General features: G+C 42.7%; 1 protein-coding gene across 1 annotated transcript; it reads right to left on the reverse strand.

The window, feature by feature from the left end:
- Positions 1 to 886: 886 nt before the first annotated feature.
- Positions 887 to 21,537, reverse strand: RMP64 (ribonuclease MRP subunit p64). The gene is made up of 9 exons (XM_073569477.1): positions 21,110 to 21,537; positions 20,646 to 20,800; positions 15,752 to 15,828; positions 13,810 to 13,941; positions 11,481 to 11,558; positions 9,932 to 10,278; positions 3,108 to 3,169; positions 1,829 to 2,079; positions 887 to 1,352 (listed from the first exon to the last, which is right to left on the reverse strand). Exons 1-9 carry the CDS (start codon positions 21,192 to 21,194, stop codon positions 1,007 to 1,009), a joined length of 1,533 nt encoding a protein of 510 aa, XP_073425578.1. The 5' UTR covers positions 21,195 to 21,537; the 3' UTR covers positions 887 to 1,006.
- Between the last annotated feature and the right edge of the window lie 1,836 nt (positions 21,538 to 23,373).

The raw sequence follows: 23,373 nt of genomic DNA on the forward strand, positions 1-23,373 counted from the left end.
AGACGGCAATTGATTGGATTACATTGGTTTCCCAGTAGAGGTAGAATAAAAGACTTAAGGGCGTTCAAAAACAATTTTTGAAGCAGAAACCAATTTTGAAAAATTTCCACCTTTGGGAGTTTTTATTTTCCTGAATGGGGTTTGAAGTTTTGGAAAATATTTTTTTCTTAAGAGTTCTTTGCAGCCTTTTGATTTCACATTGGCAAGCTTGGGAGCAGATTCCTTGAGCATCTGCTTCAAAAGAAGCAACATGCACTCCCTGCTCTCCCACATCATATATTTTTTTAAAAGCTCTTCAAAAAAAGGGGGGGGGGGGGGGGAATGCTCAAAGCCCACCTCAAATGAACAGCAAACTAGACAAATGACTAGAAGGTTAACACAACCTGTGTGAATATAGCCTTACAGCAACAGAAGAGGAGCAGCTCAATAATTGCTTGTGACTTTATATATATCTTATGCTGAGTGTCATCCTAAAGTTAGGTTAGGACAAGGTTGAGAAGGACGTTCGTCCATCTTGTTTGTACTGGTCTCTTGCGATGATCATCCACGGGGAGCCAAGAACAAATTGCCTTTCGAGACTGTCAGACAAGTGCAGTCCACAATTTACGGTGGCTTTACTTTGCCTATAAGGAGGAGCAGTGGATAACGAAATGCTGTAATATTTTACACCAGATAACTCTACTTACAGTTACACTGGTTTACATTTACATTCTCCAGAAGAATTGTTATTATGATGCTGTAAACCACTGTGTATATTGATTTTTAACTAATTGCACACCTTTAGTAAGAAACAATATTTGGTTTTAGTGTATTTACAATTATTATGCACCAGGTCAATACAGCCAGAGGCTAATATGCAGAATGGGAGCATATAAAAAAAGGAACATTGGAGACGTAAAGCTTATTTATCAGTCTACACAACATTAAATGAGCACTGCCAAAAAAGACATTAAGCACAGAATACTGTGCATTTATTGCTTCCCATAACAATCCATTCCATCTTCTGCTAGATTCCAATCGATGAGAATATATCATCAATGTCATCTGTGTCAGAAAGACATTGGTCTGTTTCTTTAGTGCTGGACTCCTGAAGCTTGGATGTCAGAGGCTTCAAAGCAGCCTTAGTGTCTGCAGAAGGAAACTGCTCTCCAGGAAACGACTCCAGACAGTGCGGCGATCTTAAACTCTTCCTTTTAACTCTTCTGTGCCTTTGTGAGCCAGTGACCGTGTGTTTCCAACTTCGTTGAAACCTTTGTATTCTTAAACATTTATTTAGATAATCACTTCTAAAGGTCTGCTCGCGCAAGCTGTGACACATGGACTTTTTCCAACATTGCAGCTTCTTTTTTAAACTAACAAAAAATTGGAGAAAAAAGAAATGCAATAAGTTAGCCAGATACCAATGAGGCCAAGATGCAAGAAAGACAAAAATCAGCAAAAACATTCCAATCAAACCTTATTGCTGTCATGGAATGGGAGCAATCTGAAAACATAGGGAAGACATCCTCAATACAGGTGCTAGCCAAGTTCTCACTTATAGAGTCTTTAACATTTCTCACTTGTCCTCAAGATAAGTTTGGCCCACCTTCCCTTGACCCCATAAACTTGTATGGAGCATCAGCCTTATTTCTAGACCTCTGTTCCATAGAACTCCTTTCCATTGCAGATGTGTAGAGGATCCCATTCTATCAACCATGGGGTCCCTGCATATTATATCTTTACTTCCAAAAATAAAATTTTCATCTCAGTATACAGGCAAGTACTAAAAGTACTACAGAATTGTGATTTCATGCATATACCTGCACAGCTTTCACCTAAGCAAACATACCTGTATCCTAAGGCTTCAGCATATTGCAGTCTGTGGCATCGCAGATGTCTATTCCTGAAGAACACCATCTCTGTTTTCAGTTCCCTTTCTTTACACCATTTTACTGCATACAGCAGTTGTTTTGAAAGACCTTTAAAATCATCTGCTTCCTGAATTTTAGGCACCAAGTGTTTCACACATTTCTTTCGGTTCTTGAGTTTTGATAGACTGAGGCTTTTATTGGATTCATTTAACAACTTACTGTCAAGACTCTGCATGCAAAAAACAAACAAAAAACAAACGAACAAACTTTTATATAAAAGAATTACAGGTAGTTTTACCTGTAACAATGTTTCAGGGTCTCTTGAGGGTTTTCGCACTAAAATCCGCTTACATCCTTCAGCCAACGCAAATGCATAGAGTGAACAATACCCCATCACCATGCAACAAGACAACTCTCAGAACAATGAGCGTGTGGATTCCACATGATCAGGCCTCAAAAAACTCACTCAATGAGGCCAAATCATTCAGCACATGCACCAGAACATTTGCTGCAAAACCACAACAAAAATTCAAGTCGGCAGCCTTGTACTTCTGCTATAGATCCCTTACATATACTCCGTGCAAAATTACTCTTAATGTTGTACTTATTGTGTCTCACAAGTGACAACTAGACCAGAAACTGGGTTACGGCAGAATACAAAAGTGACTGCAGAACTTCATCAGCTACAATCACACATGGTCACCCTAGTCATTGCCCAGGAGCATGCCAGCAATGGTCAACAATATTATAAGGGCAGGCTCATGTGACAATTAAACGTTCTTCAAAATGCCTGCCAGCAACTAAAACTTGAGAATGACACTGGGCAAGGGAACTTAGGCAAGAAACTCAGGACACAATAGCCACTGTTCAAGTTGTGTGTCCCAGTGAATAAAAATTATACATATTATGGGCTTAAGACTAAAACCCATCCTACCAGAGATGCCATCATTAGCCCCTAATTAGTGCCTCAGGAGCCATTTGCAAGCGTCTGATCTACTGTTGGTGGCAACAGGAATTGCAAGAACTGGGTACATACCTGGGTATAAGCTAAAACCCAGAGTCATGTTGTAGTTATACTTCTAGCAGCATTTTTTTTTCCCCCAATACCTAGAATGGCTCTGTGAAATTTATAAGGAGACTTACAAAACGATGGAGACCTCATGTCCCTTTCCAATTACTGAAGGGTGCATATTTTTTCCAAAATTATTTGAGATTTGTTGCCAACAATCCAGTCCATTTACACCAGGTGAAACTTACTTGTAGCCTGCTTGCTTTTACCGGTTGTAACAAGGCTTTAACATCAAACGTCTTCAAGATGCCTGCACAACACAGAGTAGTATAGATTAAGCTCATGTTGGTACACAAATAAAAAGATTGTACAGTCTAAAACTACAAGTCTGCAGACACAGTGACTGCAGACTTGTGAATCCTCACCCTGTGCACGCTCTGAGGATTCTCCAGTACAGGAGATGGGAGCAGCAGGTGTGTGGCTAAGTATGCGCTGTGCATACTCCGGGTCACATTCCAACCAGACTGTTCTACCACTATGACTGCAGCTAGGTTTCCCAGATGACAGGGCGACTGTGACTCCTTCCCTGCCTTATTGACTGGACTGTGGTGAAGTATTTGGGCATTCATTTCTGCTCTTGAGCCATCAGCTCTTTGGTAAAACATGAGCTTCCTTTACCTTAGGACCTCTGGGAATATTTTCGTCAGGGGCTTACTGAAGGATTGCAATATTCACTAATTTTGTGTCTCTACTCATATCTAACTTGTGCCCCTGTTTTACCATGTATATGAGTTTGTGACACTGGAACTAGAGGTCCAATGGGAGATTTTGAGTGGCTCAAGTGATTTTCTTGCCTGTTATTAATCAGACCTATGTTGTATGTCTGTTCACTGGGTCACATTAGCAGTTTGACTATATGATATCTTTCTCTCATCATTTTTTGAGTGCTTAAATATTATTACCTTGCAGCTAGTGGTTATCTAAATTTGATCACCTTTGATGCATTTTTGGGGAACATGCTAGTCTCCAATTACTGTTTTTTAACTGTTTTTAAAATTGTGTGGTGTCTTGGTGTTTTTGTAACCAATAAAATTAACTTTCATATCATCAGTATTTTGTGTGGTGATCCTATATATATATATGCATGTTCTTTTTCTCTTTAATCATCTAGTCGGAATGAGGTAGGGAGGAAGCATACTTGCGGTCACACATCTGCCGTGACCAACCCGGAAAAATCTTCACAGTGCGCACGATGTGAGGATTCAGAAGTCTTCGGTCACATAAAGAGACCGCAGACTTGAAGTTTTAGACTGGACAACTCCTTTAATACCTGCAGTATTATTACAATATTACTACCAGTACCCCATATACACTGTGGTTAATATGGCATATGGGAAGTTGTATCTGTATTTCTAAAGGAGTTAAAGACAATTTATATAAAAAATAAACCATATCCTAAAACTATAATACACAAAGCACTTTGTGGAATTAAGAAAAATGCTACAGACTATGCTGGGCCATATTTAATTTCCGTTGTGGAACAGGACAGGAAATATGAGTAAAAAAATCCACCAAGTGTGAACATAGCCTTAGGCTACACCGCTGTTATACTGTTAAGCATCTGAATTTGTTCCCAGTGAATCCATCATCAGCAGGTCTGTGCAGAAAACAGCTGAGCAGCAGTAGCAAATATAGGACTGGAGGAATGTGTGACATAAGCGAACACACAAAACCAGAAAAACTAAAATGATTGCCTGCAACAATCTGCATCTTACTGGACACAAACAATATCTTCAAGAGCTCAGGAGGAGCTACTGACAACCCCTTGTAAAAGGAGGACTTATCACAAGGTCCAAAGTGTCCAGTTTCTGCTCTTAAAGGGAACCTGTCAGCAGGACTGTGCACAGTAACCTACAGTGTCAGATTGGCACCGTTATACTGATTAAAATGATACCTGGGTGACGAAATCCAGCTTGTGGTTGTCTAATCTTTATTTTCAGTTTTGAGTTAATGATATGCTCGTGTCTCGGGGCGGCCTGTGGGGTCTTCATGTGGTGCTCTGATTAAGTATTCTTGTGATTGGCTTCTGAAAGGTCACTGATCCCTCAGCGACCTGCCCCCTAGTTTACATAATGAATATATCTCTAGCTTGGAAAAAACCCTTCTGCAGGCAGGCACTGGCGCCTGCAGCATCATCACATATAATGTGCATATAGTTAATTTGTTTGATGCAATCCTGATATTCAGAAAAAAAAAAAAAGGAGTTAGCTTGAAAATGGCTAGAGGAAGAAAATTTCCTCCTCCAAGATGGTGCCACTTGCGCAGTAGCAGCTATCGGATCAACGATGGCTACTACTGCACAGGTGCCATTTTCAGATGGATTTTTTTTTTTTTTTTTAAATGAATATCATGATGACATCAAGCTATTTAACTATATGCACATTACATATGCGATTATGCCGCATATGTATGCTGCTGACAGGTTCCCTTTAACCCCTTTCCGACATTGTGCATAATAGTACAACCACATCAGAATTCCTCCCTTTGACGTGGGGTTCAGCGCTAAGCCCGCATCTTTTCTGGCACATGTCAACTGTTTTGAACAGCTGACATGTGCCTCTAACGGCCGCAGATGGAATTGCGATCCACCCGCAGATATAAATACCGCTATTAATCTGATAGTGGCATTTAACTTGCACTTATCATAAGCATGCCAGAAATCCCACCCATTGGTGACCCGATGTATGGGCATGACAACGAGAGGTCTCCAGCAGACCTCTATGGTTGTCATAGCTGGATTGATAGGTTGGTGCTCATAGTTGGTCGGCACTCATAGCAAGTGAGCATTTCTGCTACAGACAGGCGATCTGATCATCGCTTGTGCATAGCAGAGTCGATCGGACAACTGCAGCTTCTAGTCTCCAATGGAGACTATTGATGCATGAAAAAAGTAAAAATGTTCCTATCAATTTTGAAAAAATAAAATATATATAAAAGTTCAAATCACCTCTCTTTTGTCCCATTCAAAAATTTATATTATATATATATATATATATATATATATATATATATATATATATATATATATATATATATATATATATATATATATTTATTTGCTTTAAATTGTCCATCATCCACTTCCGTCTGGATGTCCCCGAATCCCACAAACCACCGCGCCGGACCGGAAGTACGCCGACTGCCATTTTGGAACACCCAAGTGATGCCGCTCGGATCCAGAATGCAGCTGCGATCGCGAACGCCGCTACGATCTCAACCGCCGCTGGGATCCCGGCTGCTGCTCGAATCCAGGCCACTGCTGCAATCCCAACCAACGCTGGGATCCCAGCTGCCACTCAGATCCAGGCTGCCGCTGCGATCCCAACCCCCGCTTAGATCCCAGCCGCCGCTGCGATCATGAAGCTGTGAAAGGGGTTACAACAAGGGGGCATAACGAGAGGCGTATAATGAAGGGGGTATAATGAGAGGGTGTAATGTGAGGGTTTAATGAGGGGGAGAGTAATGAGAGGGATGCCACCGCCGGCCCCTGCCAGGACCCACTGCCTGACTACTCGCGCTGGATCCCGCCGCTGTCTGCCCACCCACCTCCGTGCAGTCACAGCCGGCAGGAAAGACCGCGGCTTGAGGCCTGTGCTGGTGGCGCCGCACACCATCTCCAGCACCGTCTTTCCTGCGGTTGTATAATACAGCACAAGTAGGTTACCCAAACCAAAGTAAATAGTGGAAATAAATTGGCACTCAACTTAAGATGTCCTTATTCAGAAGACAAATTTTTATTAATGCAGTCTGTACAACGCTTCGGCCTATATGGCCTTCCTCAGTCCACGGCTTCAAAATTGGTGGATAAGCAATGAAGCTTTGTATCGGCTCTTAGTATAAATTCTGTAGTATGGAGTATAGAAAGTGTGTCGGCTCTCTGTACTAAGACGGTTTCTGTGAATAGGCTTTGTGGGTATGGGCACGCAGGACGCGGCTTCCACCGCGTGACAGGCGGTGGAAGCCGCGTCCTGCGTGCCCATACCCACGAATCACCAATGTATTACAGGGGCTATATATATATATATATATATATATATATATATATATATATAAGCACACCAACCTAACATTGGCAGGGACCTGATATGTAGCAACAAAGCCTATTCACAGAAACTGTCTTAATACAGAGAGCCGACAAACTTTCAATACTCCATACTACAGAATTTATACTAAGAGCCGATACAAAGCTTCATTGCTTATCCACCAATTTTTAAGCAGTAGGACTGAAGAAGGCCATATAGGCCGAAACGTTGTACAGACTACACACTGCATTAATTTAAATTTGTCTTTTGATTAAGGACATCTTAAGTTGAGTGCCAAGTTATTTTCACTATTTCCTGCCAGTTGTGACTGCACGGAAGTGGGTGGGCCGCCACCCCCAGCGCCACAAAGCTGCACCCATCGTGATGTTACCGCCCTCCCTATACGATAGCATAGGGCACTAATATAAAATATATATATATATATATATATACACACACACCGCACAGACCAAAAGTTTGGGCACACCTTCTCATTCAAAGAGTTTTCTTTATTTTCATGACTATGAAAATTGTAGATTCACTCTGAGGGCATCAAAACTATGAATTAACATGTGTGGAGACATATAATTAACAAAAAGGTGTGAAACAACTGAGAATATGTCTTATATTCTAGGTTCTTCAAAGTAGACACCTTTTGCTTTGATTACTGCTTTGCATACTCTTGGCATTCTCTTGAGCTTCAAGAGGTAGTCACCGGAAATGGTCTTCCAACAGTCTTGAAGGAGTTCCCAGAGATGCTTAGCACTTGTTGGCCCTTTTGCCTTCACTCTGCAGTCCAGCTCACCCCAAACCATCTCAATTGGGTTCAGGTCTGGTGACTGTGGAGGCCAGGTTATCTGGCGTAGCACCCCATCACTCTCCCTCTTGGTCAAACAGCCCTTACACAGCCTGGAGGTGTGTTTTGGGTCATTGTCCTGTTGAAAAATAAATGATGGTCCAACTAAACGCAAACCTGATGGAATAGCATGCCGCTGCAAGATGCTGTGGTAGCCATGCTGGTTCAGTATGCCTTCAATTTTGGATAAATCTCCAATAGTGTCACAAGCATAGCACCCCCACACCATTACACCTCCTCCTCCATGCTTCTCGGTGGGAACCAGGCATGTAGAGTCCATCCGTTCACCTTTTCTGCGTCGCACAAAGACACGGTCTTTGGAACCAAAGATCTCAAATTTGGACTCATCAGACCAAAGCACAGATTTCCAATAGTCTAATGCCCATTCCTTATGTTCTTTAGCCCAAACAAGTGTCTTCTGCTTGTTGCCTGTCCTTAGCAGTGGTTTTCTAGCAGCTATTTTACCATGAAGGCCAGCTGCACAAAGTTTCCTCTTAACAGTTGTTGTAGAGATGTGTCTGCTGCTAGAACTCTGTGTGGCATTGACCTGGTCTCTAATCTGAGCTGCTGTTAACCTGTGATTTCTGAGGCTGGTGACTCGGATGAACTTATCCTCCGCAGCAGAGGTGACTTTTGGTCTTCCTTTCCTGGGGCGGTCCTCATGTGAGTCAGTTTCTTTGTAGCTCTTAATGGTTTTTGCCACTGCACTTGGGGACACTTTCAAAGTTTTCCCAATTTTTCGGACTGACTGACCTTCATTTCTTAAAGTAATGATAGCCATTTATTTTTCTTTGCTTAGCTGCTTTTTTCTTGCCATAATACAAATTCTAACAGTCTATTCAGTAGGACTATCAGCTGTGTATCCACCAGACTTGTGCACAACACAACTGATGGTCCCAACCCCATTTATAAGGCAAGAAATACCACTTATTAAACCTGACAGGGCACACCTGTGAAGTGAAAATCATTTCCGGTGACTACCTCTTGAAGCTCATCAAGAGAATGCCAAGAGTGTGCAAAGCAGTAATCAAAGCAAAAGGTGGCTACTTTGAAGAACCTAGAATATAAGACATTTTCAGTTGTTTCACACCTTTTTGCTAATTATATAATTCCACATGTGTTAATTCATAATTTTGATGCCTTCAGAGTGAATCTACAATTTTCATAGTCATGAAAATAAAGAAAACTCTTTGAATGAGAAGGTGTGTCCAAACTTTTGGTCTGTACATTATAATATATATATATATATATATATATATATATATATATATATATATATATATATATATATATATTATACACATATATACATACACAGTATATGTCTCAAATATACACATTTGGTATCGCCATGCCCAGAGTCACCTGGTGACTATAAGGAATTAACCAGATTGCTAAACGGCGAAATGATTAAAAAAAAAAAAAAAAAAAAAAAAAAAAAAAAAAGTAAAAACACCAGAATTATGTTTTTTTGGTCGCCGCTACATGGCAATAAAATGCATTAACGGGCGATAAAAAGTTTGTATCTACACCAAAATGGTATCAATAAAAACCATCAGCTCGGTGTGCAAAAAATAAGCCCTCACCCAGCCCCAGATCATGAAAAATTAGCTATGGAACTGCCCTCACATGGCCATTTTGACAGAAAAATAAAAAAGTTATGGCTCTGAAGGGGAGCAAAAAGCAAAAACGAAAAATACCTCTGGTCATGAAGGGGTTTTAAGAATGTTCCTTATTTTTTTTTCTGAAATGCTATAATATGTACGCATTGAATATATGAAATTGAAGCTGCATTACCACTGTAGGAAACATGTTTTAAAAAAATGAAGGTACTTAGAGCAAAAATTGGCCAATTCATGTGAACCCAACAGTCAGACAGGTAAAAGCCCCTCTTCTCCTCCCCAAACTACAAATGGGCATGTGGGTCTTTGAAATGTAAAATAATCAAGCAGAGAGTAAATAACTAATTTGCATATTAACCAAAACATTAATATAGGTTTTGATGGATTACATTTCAAAGGCCTGCATGCCATACATGCTGGTTGGATATTTATATTTCAGAATGGTGAACCACCTTTAAAACAATTATAAAAATTCACCACATCATGTGGAACAAAGCCCCTAAATTTCTCACCTTTATTCAATCTCGGCAATTGTATTGGCTGTCCCAAATCAACAAGTGTCCTTTTTGGCTCTTTTGCCTCACCGTCTCGGACTTTTGTTTTCTTTTCCCCTTTAGTCAGGTTACTGGTGTCAAACATATGGCTTAGAAATTGTGCTTTGTCTTTTTGGGAAAACAGGTTTGGAAGTTTATTTGTAATAAAGTCACTGAAAACAGAACCGAGGTGGTCATGAATGGTAGCAGGATACACAAAGTCTTTAAAGTAGGGCATGTTCTGAAAGTCTGACACCTCTTTCTGCAGTCGTATGTGTGTGCTGTATAAGGCAATGAGACGTTTTAATAGTCCTCTGTACAGAACCCTAAACGGAAAAAGAAACACATTACTGAATAATTTCTACATAACAAAGTGCAATCAGTTAGTGAGTGAGAAAAAAACTGGTATTAGATCTGGATGGTGCCATGCCTTCCATGGAGCCCATCAGCTGACCAGCCGTGCCACGGACATAAATGGTACCTTCTGTCCTGCTGACGGACTCCTGAGGCCTGTGTATGGGGACTCATTCTGATATGTCACTTTATGTAATGAGTGTGTTTACACCAACGTCCACAAAGATGAGCCACCTACTTTATTCATTGCACAATACTAGATGGAGGTCCGATGCTGTCGCATCGGGAGGGCACAGTGCTCTGCACGCGGAGATATACTCACCTTCCAACAGCCCCCGATCTCCTCTCCACGCTCCCGGCATCTTCCGGTCCCAGTAATGCTTAGCGTGAAGGACCGGAGATGATGTCACTCTCGCGAGAGCACTACATCATCAGCAGTCTTTCTCGCAAAGCATTACTGGGACCCGAAGAAGCGGGGCGCGTGGTGAGAGGAGGGAAAGAGTCTGGGGGCTGTTGGAAGGCGAGTATATCATTATTTTAAGTCTATTTTTTACAGGTTTATGGTACCCAGGGCCTGGAGGAGAGTCTCCTCTCCTCCGGACCCTGGGTACCATCCGCACATTGAGCAATGCGCCGGTCATCTCCCGGCTGCGTCGCTGCGGACCTCCGTGCAGCAGATGAGCAATGGCAACCGTCGGGAGATCAGCAGCTAGCGCAGCAGATCTCCCGACGGTAGCGGTGGCGTGCGTCGTTCGAATGCCGCGCCGATACGCGGGCACGACCAATCAGCGATGTGGGATTTCCGTTAGACAGACAGAATTAGACGATTATATAGTAGATTAGGAACATTTTATTTCCAATTGTGGCACTCATTTCCATACATTTTGAAACAAATCCATCTTACATGGTGTCGGACAATCTTTCCACCTTCTGGAAGAAACATACTACCCGAGCGAACGAAGCATTAGCTGCAGACAAACATATAGACTGATAGAATATGAAAAACAATATATGTACTGTTATATAATGTGTGAATACACACACCCCCCTTTACTATTTTCTATAGATATAATAGAAATTATATAGATACAAGTGCATTAATAGCGCTGAAGAGCAGGTGACATAGGACAGCACAACCTGAACGTCACCACAGTAAAGTGATATGAATACAGACCATAGGCGGCTCAGCAGTCCCAGTAGCACGATGTACATGACGACAAATTCCCTCAACTTCACGTTCTGTAAACATAAGCTGTTTAAGGTAGTAAAGGAAAATCATGCAGAATATTACAATTAGCTTAAGTGTAAATATATGATGACACGGCCACACGGAACTGTGGCAGATTTTCCACAGATTTATGCAAGTCATGGGAAAATGATGTTCTTATGCGGATGCCATTGGCAGGACTGTTTGAACCCAGTTATGAGTGATACAAAGGCGGGCGATTTTTAGGCATCACGTGTCAGCATACACGGCCCAGCTGTTCTCCATAGATTCTTCCACTTCACAACAGTAACTTACATTTGACAGTTCACAAGGCTGGTATAAAACTTGGGCCAGTAACAAGCGCAAACTGCAGACATGTGTGCCCATCCAGGGATCGGAGATACTTGCCATTTACCACAAGTCACACCAGCTGACAGCATCCTGCAATGGCTTTCCACAGAGACCTGAGATTTGTGAGGAAAGTCACCCATGTGCACTAGCACTGCACACAGGCTAACGTTTGGGCAGCGTGCTGTCCACATGGAACGAAAACACGCTCATCGAGGGCTCTCTTTAAGATGAACACACACATGCAGTTTTTGATGCATGTCAAGGGCTTTTCTGTCTGTTGGTTTTTTCTAAGTCAGTCAGAACTGAATCCACTTGGGGAGACACATCTTAAAGCTCAAAAAAGTAAGGTACTTACTGTACATATTCCTACAGGGCTGAAGACCACCCACTATTTCAGAAGTGACCTCCTAGTAGAAATCAGGGGAACTACCATATGTTCGGCAGCAGAGTAAAGCTTTAGGTAGACAGAGCACCTTGTCTTTGAGCAGGAATGTGTCAGTTTTTCCTCCATATTGCACTTTCACATTGGAATCACACATGCCGTTTTCGATGCTGTTTTTATACCAAAGCCCTGGCGTTTTGTGTATTTCACCACAGGAGTGATAACATTAAATGTCTTTTCCCCCACACCTAATAAAATTCTTACCATCCACCGCCTTCAGCTGTTCCCGGTGCCACTCCGGTCCAGTCCCAGCATCTTGTGACTGAAGCTCCTGACTGACCGGAAGTCAGAGGTAACGGCCACAAGCTCTTTCTGTACGTCTATGAGAACCTCGTTCTGGCTCTCATTTACATTGAGAAGTGACTTCTGGTTCACCAAGAAAACAATGCATCAATCTGACCAGTCACAACTAGTAGAAGATGACTGGAGTGGTGCCGAGGACAGCAGAAGACGGTGGCTGGTAAGTATTTTACTACAATCAGGGAACAGACAGTAGAAACACCACTCCGGGAGGGAAATAATTAAAAAAACATCGGAGTAGTGATTTAAAATAAAGCGATGAAATTACTCAACAGGAATAGGAGATAAAGTTAAGGACTAAAACATCTTGCTGGATCCACTCTTGGCTTTGGTTTAAAAGAAAATCTAGCTGGGTGTCCACATTCAGTTACAGCCTTATGTCATCTAATGTTACACAATGGGATGGAAGGAGGACGGTACTTCATAGGCACATTAAATCAAGTGTTCACATCACCTGATGGTGCAATATGCACTTATTACTGCCATTCATGACCCCCTTATGCAACTTGAAGCATTCTTTTGGAATATTGGTGCTAGGTAAAGGACCTTGACCTTTGTATACAGAAACAGGAAGTTTGAGTATCTGGTGAAAGGCAAAGCTGTAACTGCTGTAAATCATGCTGTATCCATGAAAACCTGGTGTGTACATGTATATTATATACACACTTTTTCCAGCATAGTAACTTTTGTCTTTTTTATAAACTCTGTGTGCGCAGCCATCTTTTTTTAGAGCTGTGAACAGCCAGACAATGAGCACAGGGCAGAAAAGGACAGGTGGCAACTATTTTTTTTTCCTTAAAGCTTGTTCACATGTGATGCACTTACAGCAGATTTTTACAATACCAGTGTGGTGTTTGACATGAATAGAAGAATGGCGGATGAATTATGAAATCTTAGCCACATGCTGCTGAAAGAAAAACAACACATTATTGATTGCCCAACGGTGAACTCCTAGTGGGAACATGTATACCAATAGGTGATTCTGAGATTTTCACAGAGGTTCTTTGGAAGCCATGAGGTATCAGAAAATTACTGCAGCTCAAGTCTCTCTAACTAGGTGAAGCAATCTGTGAAGTTTCAGACTGTCCATTTAATGGATGTGCCAATCCACTTATACTAGGACATCAAATCAAAAGTAAAATGTGCATCATCACACCGTCTATCATAACGCTCTACCATTAGCTTTTAATAATAAAAGGATACTGAAATGCCTTGCAGCAGCAATCCATGAGGCGAACTAATAAGGTGCAGGAACCCAGAATTTTCATAGACACCAGCTCCAAAATCGGCTGACTTGGGACAGAGCAGTACTGTGCATCTTCAAGGTCTGTTTCCCTAAACAAATTAAACCTGAAGGTTAGATGTCACATTGCACTGTCCTTACCAAACAGATACGATGCTACCATAATCATAAAATTAACAGAACATATCTCAGAGCGTAAAAACAAACCTCCCATACAAACTGATACCCACTGTACAGGCTGATGATATGGACACCAGGATATAACTTTGCTTTATGAGCATATTAGCGGTGTAATAACAGCTTCCACTTTTTTTTTTTTTTAGTAACTTTCAACTAGTTTTCCAAATAGCACTATGAGACTGTCAGTTCAGTCCCATAGATAGGTAGGTTCAATGATTACGGTCTGGCTTCCAGCTCACTGCATTCAGTGACCCACAGTTTAGGGCGGATGCATGTATCACTGTTTTAGGCTGTGTGCCCACGTTGCGTTTATGCATTTGTCGTGTTTTTGCCACAGCGGAAACGCTTAAAAAAACGCATCCCCATGCAATCATATGGGATTCCGCAGTTGCTGTGCCTATGCTGCAGATTTTACCGCTGCGGAATCGCATAGCGGTAAAATCCGCAGCATGTCCATTACTTCTGCGGAATCACAGCGATTCCGCCGCCATAGGATTGCACTGAAACGTTCACTTTACGCATGTGGCTATGCCCACCATGCGTAAAGTGAGCGCTTCATGTGCGGATGGTAACCAGGGTCTGGAGGAGAGGAGACTCTCCTCCATGCCCTTGGAACCATATCCCTGTAAAAAACAGAATTTAAAAAATTCCGGAGTCCTCCCGCCTCTCAGCCACGCTGCCAGCACCTTCCGTTCCCAGGGGTGAATTGCGCAAATGACCTCTGATGACATAGAGCTCTCGCATGATGCTACGTCACCACAGGTCATTGTCGCAAGGCATCCCTGGGAACGGAAGTTGCCGCCAGCGCCAATGAGAAGCGGGATGATTCCGGGGGCTGGCGGAGGGTAAGTAAATCCCTATTTTTTATTTTTAACATTCTTTTACTATTGACGCTGCATAGGCAGCATCAATAGTAAAAAGTTGGTCACACTTGTCAAGCACTATGCTTAACAAGTGTGACCAACCTGTCAATCACTTTTCCAAGAGATGCTTCAAATCGCTTGGAAAAGCGCAAGCATTCTGCAAGCTAAAAACGCTTGCAAAATGCTTGTGTTTTGAGGGAAACACATGCGAATTCCGCATGCGTTTTATCCACGGCAGGGAGTTGCGGAAATGCTGCGGACATTTCCGCATCATTTCTGCAACGTGGACACATAGCCTTACAGTCTGAGTAGTGACCTCAATGCATGGACTGTTCTCTTGTCTCCTGACCCAAACTTAAAAGCCTCATAGGCCTCTGCCTGTGTGTGAATATCAGAGACCTGTCAGTCACTGGGGAGAATTTGCTGGGGATCCATCTGTCTAAGTCTGCAGCATTTCAAAGTCAAGCATACCTAGCCAGTGTCTGATACATGCTGCCATGGATTGGGCAACACATATCAGATTTCAGGTTCTCTTTAAGTCATTGTGACCTATTCTACTGCTAATGTTTGTCCAAGTAGATTGAAGTTAATAGCGACAATATAGGTCACACGTCACTTTCAGATGCTCTGTGAGCTGCACTACAACCCCAATTTTATTTATGGGCATCCAGATGCCAAGAGGTAAACACTATCAGCAGTAACAGAGCAATCAAAAAGATAATAGATAAAGCAAATTTCTTGGAACCAAAAGTTCTCAGCAGCTAGCCAGGTGTAACCAACATAGAAACTCATAAAAGGCTGATGAATCTGTTTTGGCACAAAAAATGTTTTATGCTATAAACTTGGCGTAATAACATACCTTGGGCACAAATCCATCATCTCTTTTAAGGAGCCTTCTAAGCCCATTGACTTTATCCGTTTTGTACATTGTTGCACCTGAAGGAGGAATATAAAAAAGGTTAGGATTAGTTTTTAATAATGCAATGAATTCAATGGAAATATGCAGAAGGGGGATTTCTAGTATTTTAAGAAATTACGAGTATACTCGGTTGTTATCTGAGTATCTTGGGCGTGCTCAGATAATATGTTTGATTCCCTGTGGCTGCAGGTTTTGCCGCCACAAAACCTGCAGCCGCAGGAACTTGAACATATTACCCGAGCACGCCCAAGATACTCAGATAACACCTTATCAGAGAATGTTCGCTCATCACTAGTTATAACCATAACTCATTTTAAATTCTCCTGTTCTGTGTCAGTTACATGCCTCACACTGGCAACTCCCCCTTTTTAGTTAAAATAAGCTCTGGAGGCAGATTCTCATACAGATCAGTGTCCGCCCCTTAGCCTAAACAGCTCATTTATATATAAGAAAAACGTGGATTTCTCTGGAATAAAACCTTAGATTGCAGATATCAAGGTGTCACTATATTCAGCTTCCTATGAACTACATGCTCATACAGATGGCTTCGTTGGGCTGATCCTACCGACAGATTCTGTTTAAAGAGGTGGTCTGAAGTGCAAAGTAATTTTCATCCTAAATCCCTATCAATTTAATGCCATAATCTAAACAATTTTTGAAGATACTTAAATTCCCTATTCTTCCCTAACCACACTTACTGTTTTTCTATTTTTTTTCCCTGCTTTCTTTTTTCTAAAGATTCATTTGGGATACTCAAATGAAGCATCAGTGATGCCTGTTTCAGGGGCTGGTCCTTGTCCTATCACGGTGCAATGTGCATAGTAACACTGCGCTCTGTCCCCTGCTCTGATCAGCAGTAACGAGGCGGCACCACAGCACACCGTTATTGTGTGTTGTAAGACTACCTAGCGTTCAGAGACCAACGCTAAGCCCGCAAATTAGGTCAATGATGTCTGCATGCCAAGTATTCTAACAACACACTCTGTTGTCAGCATTTTACACTCCCTGACAGAAGTTGTCGCTTATCCATGTTATGTAAATAAAAGCTTATAACCTGACGTTAAATTCATCCATTGGTTGTATAAATTATTCTTTTGAAAGCTGAAACCCTCCGAAATGTGATTTAGGTTAAGAAAATAAATTGGCATCAATGCAGAAATATTGATCATTTAATGGACACAGAAAGGTCAGATTTTGGAAAGCAAAAGTTTAGTCGGCCACAGAAAGTAATGTGATATTCAAACAAATAATTAACTTAAAATACAAATATATGTTGCATAACATTGGTGAATGAAGTTGCGGTGCTATTGGAGTCATATTTAATATTTTGTGTGACTTCCATGAGCTTGAAGGACTGTATCCATGGGGTTCAACAATGATTCATACAATTTATTAATGAAGTCATCAGGAATAGCAAAGAATGCAGTCTTACATGCCTCCCAGAGTTCATCTAGATTCTCTGGTTTTGTCTTCCAAGCTTCCTCTTTCATCCTACCCCAAACATGCTCAATGATGTTCATGTCTGGTGACAGGGCTGTCCAGTCCTTGAGCACCTTGAACTTTTTTTTGCCTGGAGGAACTTTGTTGTAGAGATGAATGTATGAGATGGAGCACCATCCTGCTGCAGAATTTGACCCCTTTTATGATTTGGAAAATAAGAGGTAGCTAATACTTCTTGACATTTTAGGCTATCGATATTGCCTTTGACCTTGCAAATGTTTTGCACGCCCCCATACTGAATGTAACCCCAGACGATGATCTTTCCACCACCAAATTTAACTGTTTTCTGGGTGCATTTTGGATCCATATGTGCTCCAGTAGGTCTCCTGCAGTATTTGCGGCAGCTGTGGTGTAATTCTACTGAAGATTCATCAGAGAAATCCACCTTCTGCCACTTTTCCAGCGTCCATCTGTTTAGCAGGCTGTGGGACTTTGCAAATGCCACACGGTTTTTTTTATTTGCATTTTGTTTAGTGCTGGCTTCTGGGCACTGATTCGACCATGGAGGCCATTTCGAGACAGAAACCTGCAAACTGTTCTAGTTGACACAGGGACTTGAGGTGACCAGGCCTGTTGGAGCTCTGCTGCAGTGGTGGAAGAGGGGCTTGCTTTGGATGTTCTAACCAACAAACGTTCCTCCTGAGCAGTTGTCTTGCGGGGTCTGCCGGACCTGGGCTTGTCAAACACATCTCCAGTCTCTTTTATCTTTTTTAATTCTTTGTACTTGACGCCGAGACACATTAAAAGGTGCCAGCCACCTCTGCAGTGGATCTGGTCTTCAGCCTCTTGATAATACAGGCTTTGGTCGCAGGGTGGATTTTTGGCATGTTGTCAGAGCTCAAGTGAAGGTCTGGGGTGCTGGGTTTCTTTTTATACACACCCACTAATTAACCGATCATTTACTGAGCACAGGTGAGGATGTAAACTAGGATTGGGTGCATTATATGACCAGGTGACAAAACTTTTGTCTTGCCAAAATCTGACCAGTGTCCATTAAATGATCAATATTTCTGCATTGATGCCAATTTATTTTCTTAACCTAAACCACATTTCGGAGGGTTTTAGCTTTCAAAATAATTTATACAACCAATGGATGAATGTAACGTCCGGTTATAAGCTTTTATTTACATAACATGGATAAGCAAGATAACTTGTCAGGGAGTGTAGTGCCTATCTGAGATGGCAAAAGTGTGTGCACATCACACAGTGCACAGGAACTAGCCCATCACTGATGACACTTCGTTTCAATGAGGGGGCAGGGGCAGTGAACGCAGCCTTTGAACAATGATGACGCTTTGAGTATCCCAGCATGCACTGGTATTCTCAAACGAAGGATAATCAGAGGAAGTAGGGAGAAAAAAAAAAAGAAATCAGTGTAGTGAGGAAAGAAAGGGACATTTTTAATACAAGAATATTAGAAAATAATTTATATTATGGCAATAAATAGGGAATTAGGAGGAAAACTTTGGACTTCAGACCACTCCTTTAAGATTGACGGCTTGGAACAGCAACATGATTGTGCCGCAGATCCGAACTGTGCACTTTTCCATCCTGCAAGCAGATGGAATTTTGACTTTGCGGCATGGTAGATGCATACACACAAACTGACCAGAAAACAACCCGGCCAGCTTCAGAGGGATGCTTGCAAGCTCTAAAGCAAAAAGCAGGCAAACGCCCCTTGCCTAGGAAACCAACCACCTAACCGATCCTGCAGTGATTAGATCATGCGTAAAATTCACATGTCTGCTACTGCCAATCACGAGCCACATTGGTGATGCTGCATGAACAGTAACCTAGGCAACAAGCATTACACAAGATTTAAAAAGGAGTGTTCTTGAAAACAGAGGGGGGGGGGGTTAACCCCTTCGTGACGGAGCCAATTTGGTACTTAATGACCGGGCCAATTTTTACAATTCTGACCACTATCACTTTATGAGGTTATAACTCTGGAACGCTTCAACGGATCTCACTGATTCTGAGAATGTTTTTTTCGTGACATATTGTACATCATGTTAGTTGTAACATTTATTTGATACTAGATTATGGCCCGATGCTATCGCATCGGGAGGATGCGATAGCATCACACCTCTTGCTATGTTAACCCTCAACACACACACTCCTCAACACACACTCCTCTCACCTTTCACCATCTCCACTCACTCTTTCACTCCACATACGACCCCTTCTCTCACTCCGTCTCTCATACTCACGCCGTCATCGCCGCTGCTCCACGATCCCCGACATCTTCCTCCGCCGCCGCGATCCTGGATCCAGACGTTCTCCAGGCCGTCGACATGTTCTTGCGGCGACGCCATCTTGGATTTCGTGAAATCCCGCGATATTCAAGATGGCGTCGCCGCAAGAACATGTCGCCGGCGTGGACGACATCGGGATCCAAAATGGCGTCGGCGTAATCTCGCGAGATTTCGCCGACGCCATCTTTTTGGATCCCGAGTCGTCCACGCCAGCAACATGTTCTTGCGGCGACGCCATCTTGAATCTCGCGGGATTTCACGAAATCCAAGATGGCGTCGCCGCAAGAACATGTCGGCGGCCTGGAGAACGTCTGGATCCAGAATCGCGGCGGCGGAGCAAGATGTCGGGGCAGCGACGATGACGGTGTGAGTATGAGAAACGGAGTGAGAGAAAGGAACGTATGTGGAGTGAAAGAGTGAGTGGACGTGAGTGGAGGTGAAAGGTGAGAGGAGTGTGTGTTGAGGCGGTGTGGTGTGTTGAGGGTTAACATGTGCGTGTGTGTGTGGTGACGTCACCGGTTTACAACTGGACGGAAGTTGTTACAACCGGAAGCTGCTTAGGGCATTTATTATTATAGATAACTTGTGTTAATTTCTGAAAAAACAAACTTGGCAAAAATGTTGAACATTTTATAATAATTTTCAAACTTAGTCTTTGTGCCCTTAAATCAGAGTGGTGTCACAAGATAGTTAATAACATTTCCCACATGTCAACTTAACATCAGCACAATTTTGGAAACATAATTTTTTTTTATTAGGAAGTTATAAAGGTTAAAAGATGACCAGCAATTTCTCATTTTTACAACAAAATTTACAAAACCATTTTTTTTTTTTCTTAGGGACCACCTCACATTTCAAGTGAGATTGGGGGGGGTCAAAATAACAGAAAATACCCGAAAGTATCTGAGTGTTGCCGGCTCTACACAGAAAAATTCAAGGGCCAGAGGAACAAAAATGAGGCCAAAAACACAAGCACTGCAGCTTATCGGGAATCTGCTTGAGGGCAGGACATAATGCTAAGCCATAGACATCCCCCACCCCTGCCATAGATGTTCCATACCCTTTAGCAAGACACTTACCTGTTTTAGGGCTAGATAAGGTTTATGACAGCTCAGCTGATGGTGATACGCATACAGTATCGTATCTAGTGTGGTCACTTCTGTATTTAGTGTCTTGCTGTTCAAAAAGGAATGAGCGGCAGAGCACTGATCAATAAGGGTCTTCATGAATTTTTCTGCAAGAAAAACAAAAAAGTAGTAATGTCTTAAGTGCAACCAAAATACAATCATTTCTACAGCTGGAATATAGAATATATCAGAAACATTGCTGCCAACAGGACAGAAGTAGGACACAGGTATACAGGAACAGTCCGTGCACCGCACAGAACACAGCACTATAGATTGTAGGCAGCAGCCCGGAAACCCAATATGGCAAGCTCTGCTAATGAGAACATTAGGGAACTGTCACATGTGCAATTCCCCAACACACACCGCAGCCATACTGCTAGTCACACACAGGAAGGCAACGTGGCTTCTTCTATCACCTGTGTTGGCTCCGAGGGGCACAGAGAGCTGACACTGGATGGCAGGTCGGGGGATATGGAGCCGATTCCAGGGCTCAGCAGCCATACTGCAGAACAGAAGCCTCCCCAGCACTGGCTCCAGCAGCAGGGTAAATGCTAGACTGTATGGACTCCTTCCAGGCTCAACCTCACGTGCAGCTACAAGGCTCCCGCTGCCCCGGAAGTGGTCTCCTCACACCGCAAGCCACTTCCGGGTCACTATTCTGCTACACTGATACCGGAAGTAGGTTGCGTCACTGCTGCAGTGCTCGGTACCGGGCGCCAGAAAATGTCTGCTCAGCGGTTTTCGACTGATTTGTTGCAGAGTATGTCGTTATAACGACAGTGAAAACCTGCTCCTCAGTGACATGGTCACTCATGGCACTGCTGCAAGTGGCCGGTGGGGGTGACGTCACTGCCCAGTCACGTGACGTCCGCACACTCTCCGGATATGAGCTGCGGAGCGCTCTGTTCACAGCACATTTCAGTGGAATCCGTGTGCGACTTCAGGGTCAAATGGGAGATGGAGACTGATTTGTAACTTGTAGGTGACGCCGCACAGCGTCTCCCCGTGTGATTGCGCATGAAGGAACAAATCACAAAGGCCTTAATCTTTACAAATTGACCCTTATCAAAATCACTCACATTCTTAATGGGATAGGCCAAAACTGAACAAAAAAAAAATATATTGCAACTGGAGTGAGAAAATGAGTGACTTAATAAAGCAAATACTATTTAATTTATCCTTTTCTACTTCATTTAGGAGAAATGCATTCAAGTTGTGTGACCCCGCTGCATGAAATTTCATAACTTCCGCTGATGCTCCATACATACTGCTGGAATACTGCTCCAACTTCCTGTCTGCTGCATATTCAGATTGGCAGGTTGTCAATCAGCGTTAATTAGGATAATTCCGACGCAAATATGGCAATATGTTGCTAAGCAGCATAAATACTTTTTTGCACAGAAAATCTGTGTTCAACATTTCAAGCAAAGTGGATGTGACTTAAAGCACCACTCCAGCATTGTTTTTCATTTTTCACTGTTGGAGTGGTGCCTTAAAAGTAAGTCCCCAGTCCCTGGTTATTTACTCGCCCTCTGACGTCTTCGCCATTCTTCGGCGCCGCTTCAGTCCGGCGGCGCCATCTCGCTAGCAGAACCCTTAAAAGTAAGTCCCCAGCCCCTGGTTATTTACTCGCCCTCTGACGTCTTCGCCGTTCTTCGGCGCCGCTTCAGTCCGGCGGTGCCATCTTGCGAGCAGAACCCTTAAAAGTAAGTCCCCAGCCCCTGGTTATTTACTCGCCCTCTGACGTCTTCGCCATTCTTCGGCGCCGCTTCAGTCCGGCGGCGCCATCTTGCGAGCAGAACCCTTAAAAGTAAGTCCCCAGCCCCTGGTTATTTACTCGCCCTCTGAAGTCTTTGCCATTCTTTGGCGCTTCGGTCCGGCAGCGCCATCTTCCAAGCACAACTTCAAGACTGGCCAGAAGCTACAGTTAGGTCCATATATATTTGGACAGAGACAACATTTTTCTAATTTTGGTTCTAGACATTACCACAATGAATTTTAAACAAAACAATTCAGATGCAGTTGAAGTTCAGACATTCAGCTTTCATTTGAGGGTATCCACATTAAAATTGGATGAAGGGTTTAGGAGTTTCAGCTTCTTAACATGTGCCACCCTGTTTTTAAAGGGACTAAAAGTAATTGGACAGATTAAATAATTGTAAATAAAATGTTCATTTCTAGTACTTGGTTGAAAACCCTTTGTTGGCAATGACTGCCTGAAGTCTTGAACTCATGGACATCACCAGACGCTGTGTTTCTTCCTTTTTGATCTGCCAGGTCTTCACTGCGGTGGTTTTCAGTTGCTGTTTGTTTGTGGGCCTTTCTGTCTGAAGTTTAGTTTTTAACAAGTGAAATGCATGCTCAATTGGGTTGAGATCAGGTGACTGACTTGGCCATGCAAGAATATTCCACTTCTTTGCTTTAATAAACTCCTGGGTTGCTTTGGCTTTATGTTTTAGGTCATTGTCCATCTGTAGTATGAAACGACGACCAATCAGTTTGGCTGGATCTGAGCACAGAGTATGCCTCTGAATACCTCAGAATTCATTTGGCTGCTTCTGTCCTGTGTCACATCATCAATAAACACTAGTGACCCAGTGCCACTGGCAGCCATGCCCAAGCCATCACACTGCCTCCACCGTGTTTTAAAGATGATGTGGTATGCTTTGGATCATGAGCT

This window comes from Dendrobates tinctorius, unplaced genomic scaffold, assembly GCF_039654945.1.
Source record: "Dendrobates tinctorius isolate UK_male_01 unplaced genomic scaffold, ASM3965494v1 ptg000026l, whole genome shotgun sequence".
Lineage (NCBI taxonomy): Eukaryota > Metazoa > Chordata > Amphibia > Anura > Dendrobatidae > Dendrobates > Dendrobates tinctorius.

Coding starts and splice junctions, on each gene's coding strand:
- RMP64 (XM_073569477.1), bottom strand. CDS start 21,194: ATGGCTGCTGAGCCCTGGAATCGGCTCCATATCCCCCGACCTGCCATC. Junction 15,829..20,645: donor CTTATCTAGCCCTAAAACAG/GTAAGTGTCTTG, acceptor TTCCTCCTTCAG/GTGCAACAATGTACAAAACG. Junction 1,353..1,828: donor GCTGAAGCCTTAGGATACAG/GTATGTTTGCTT, acceptor ATTTTTTGTTAG/TTTAAAAAAGAAGCTGCAAT.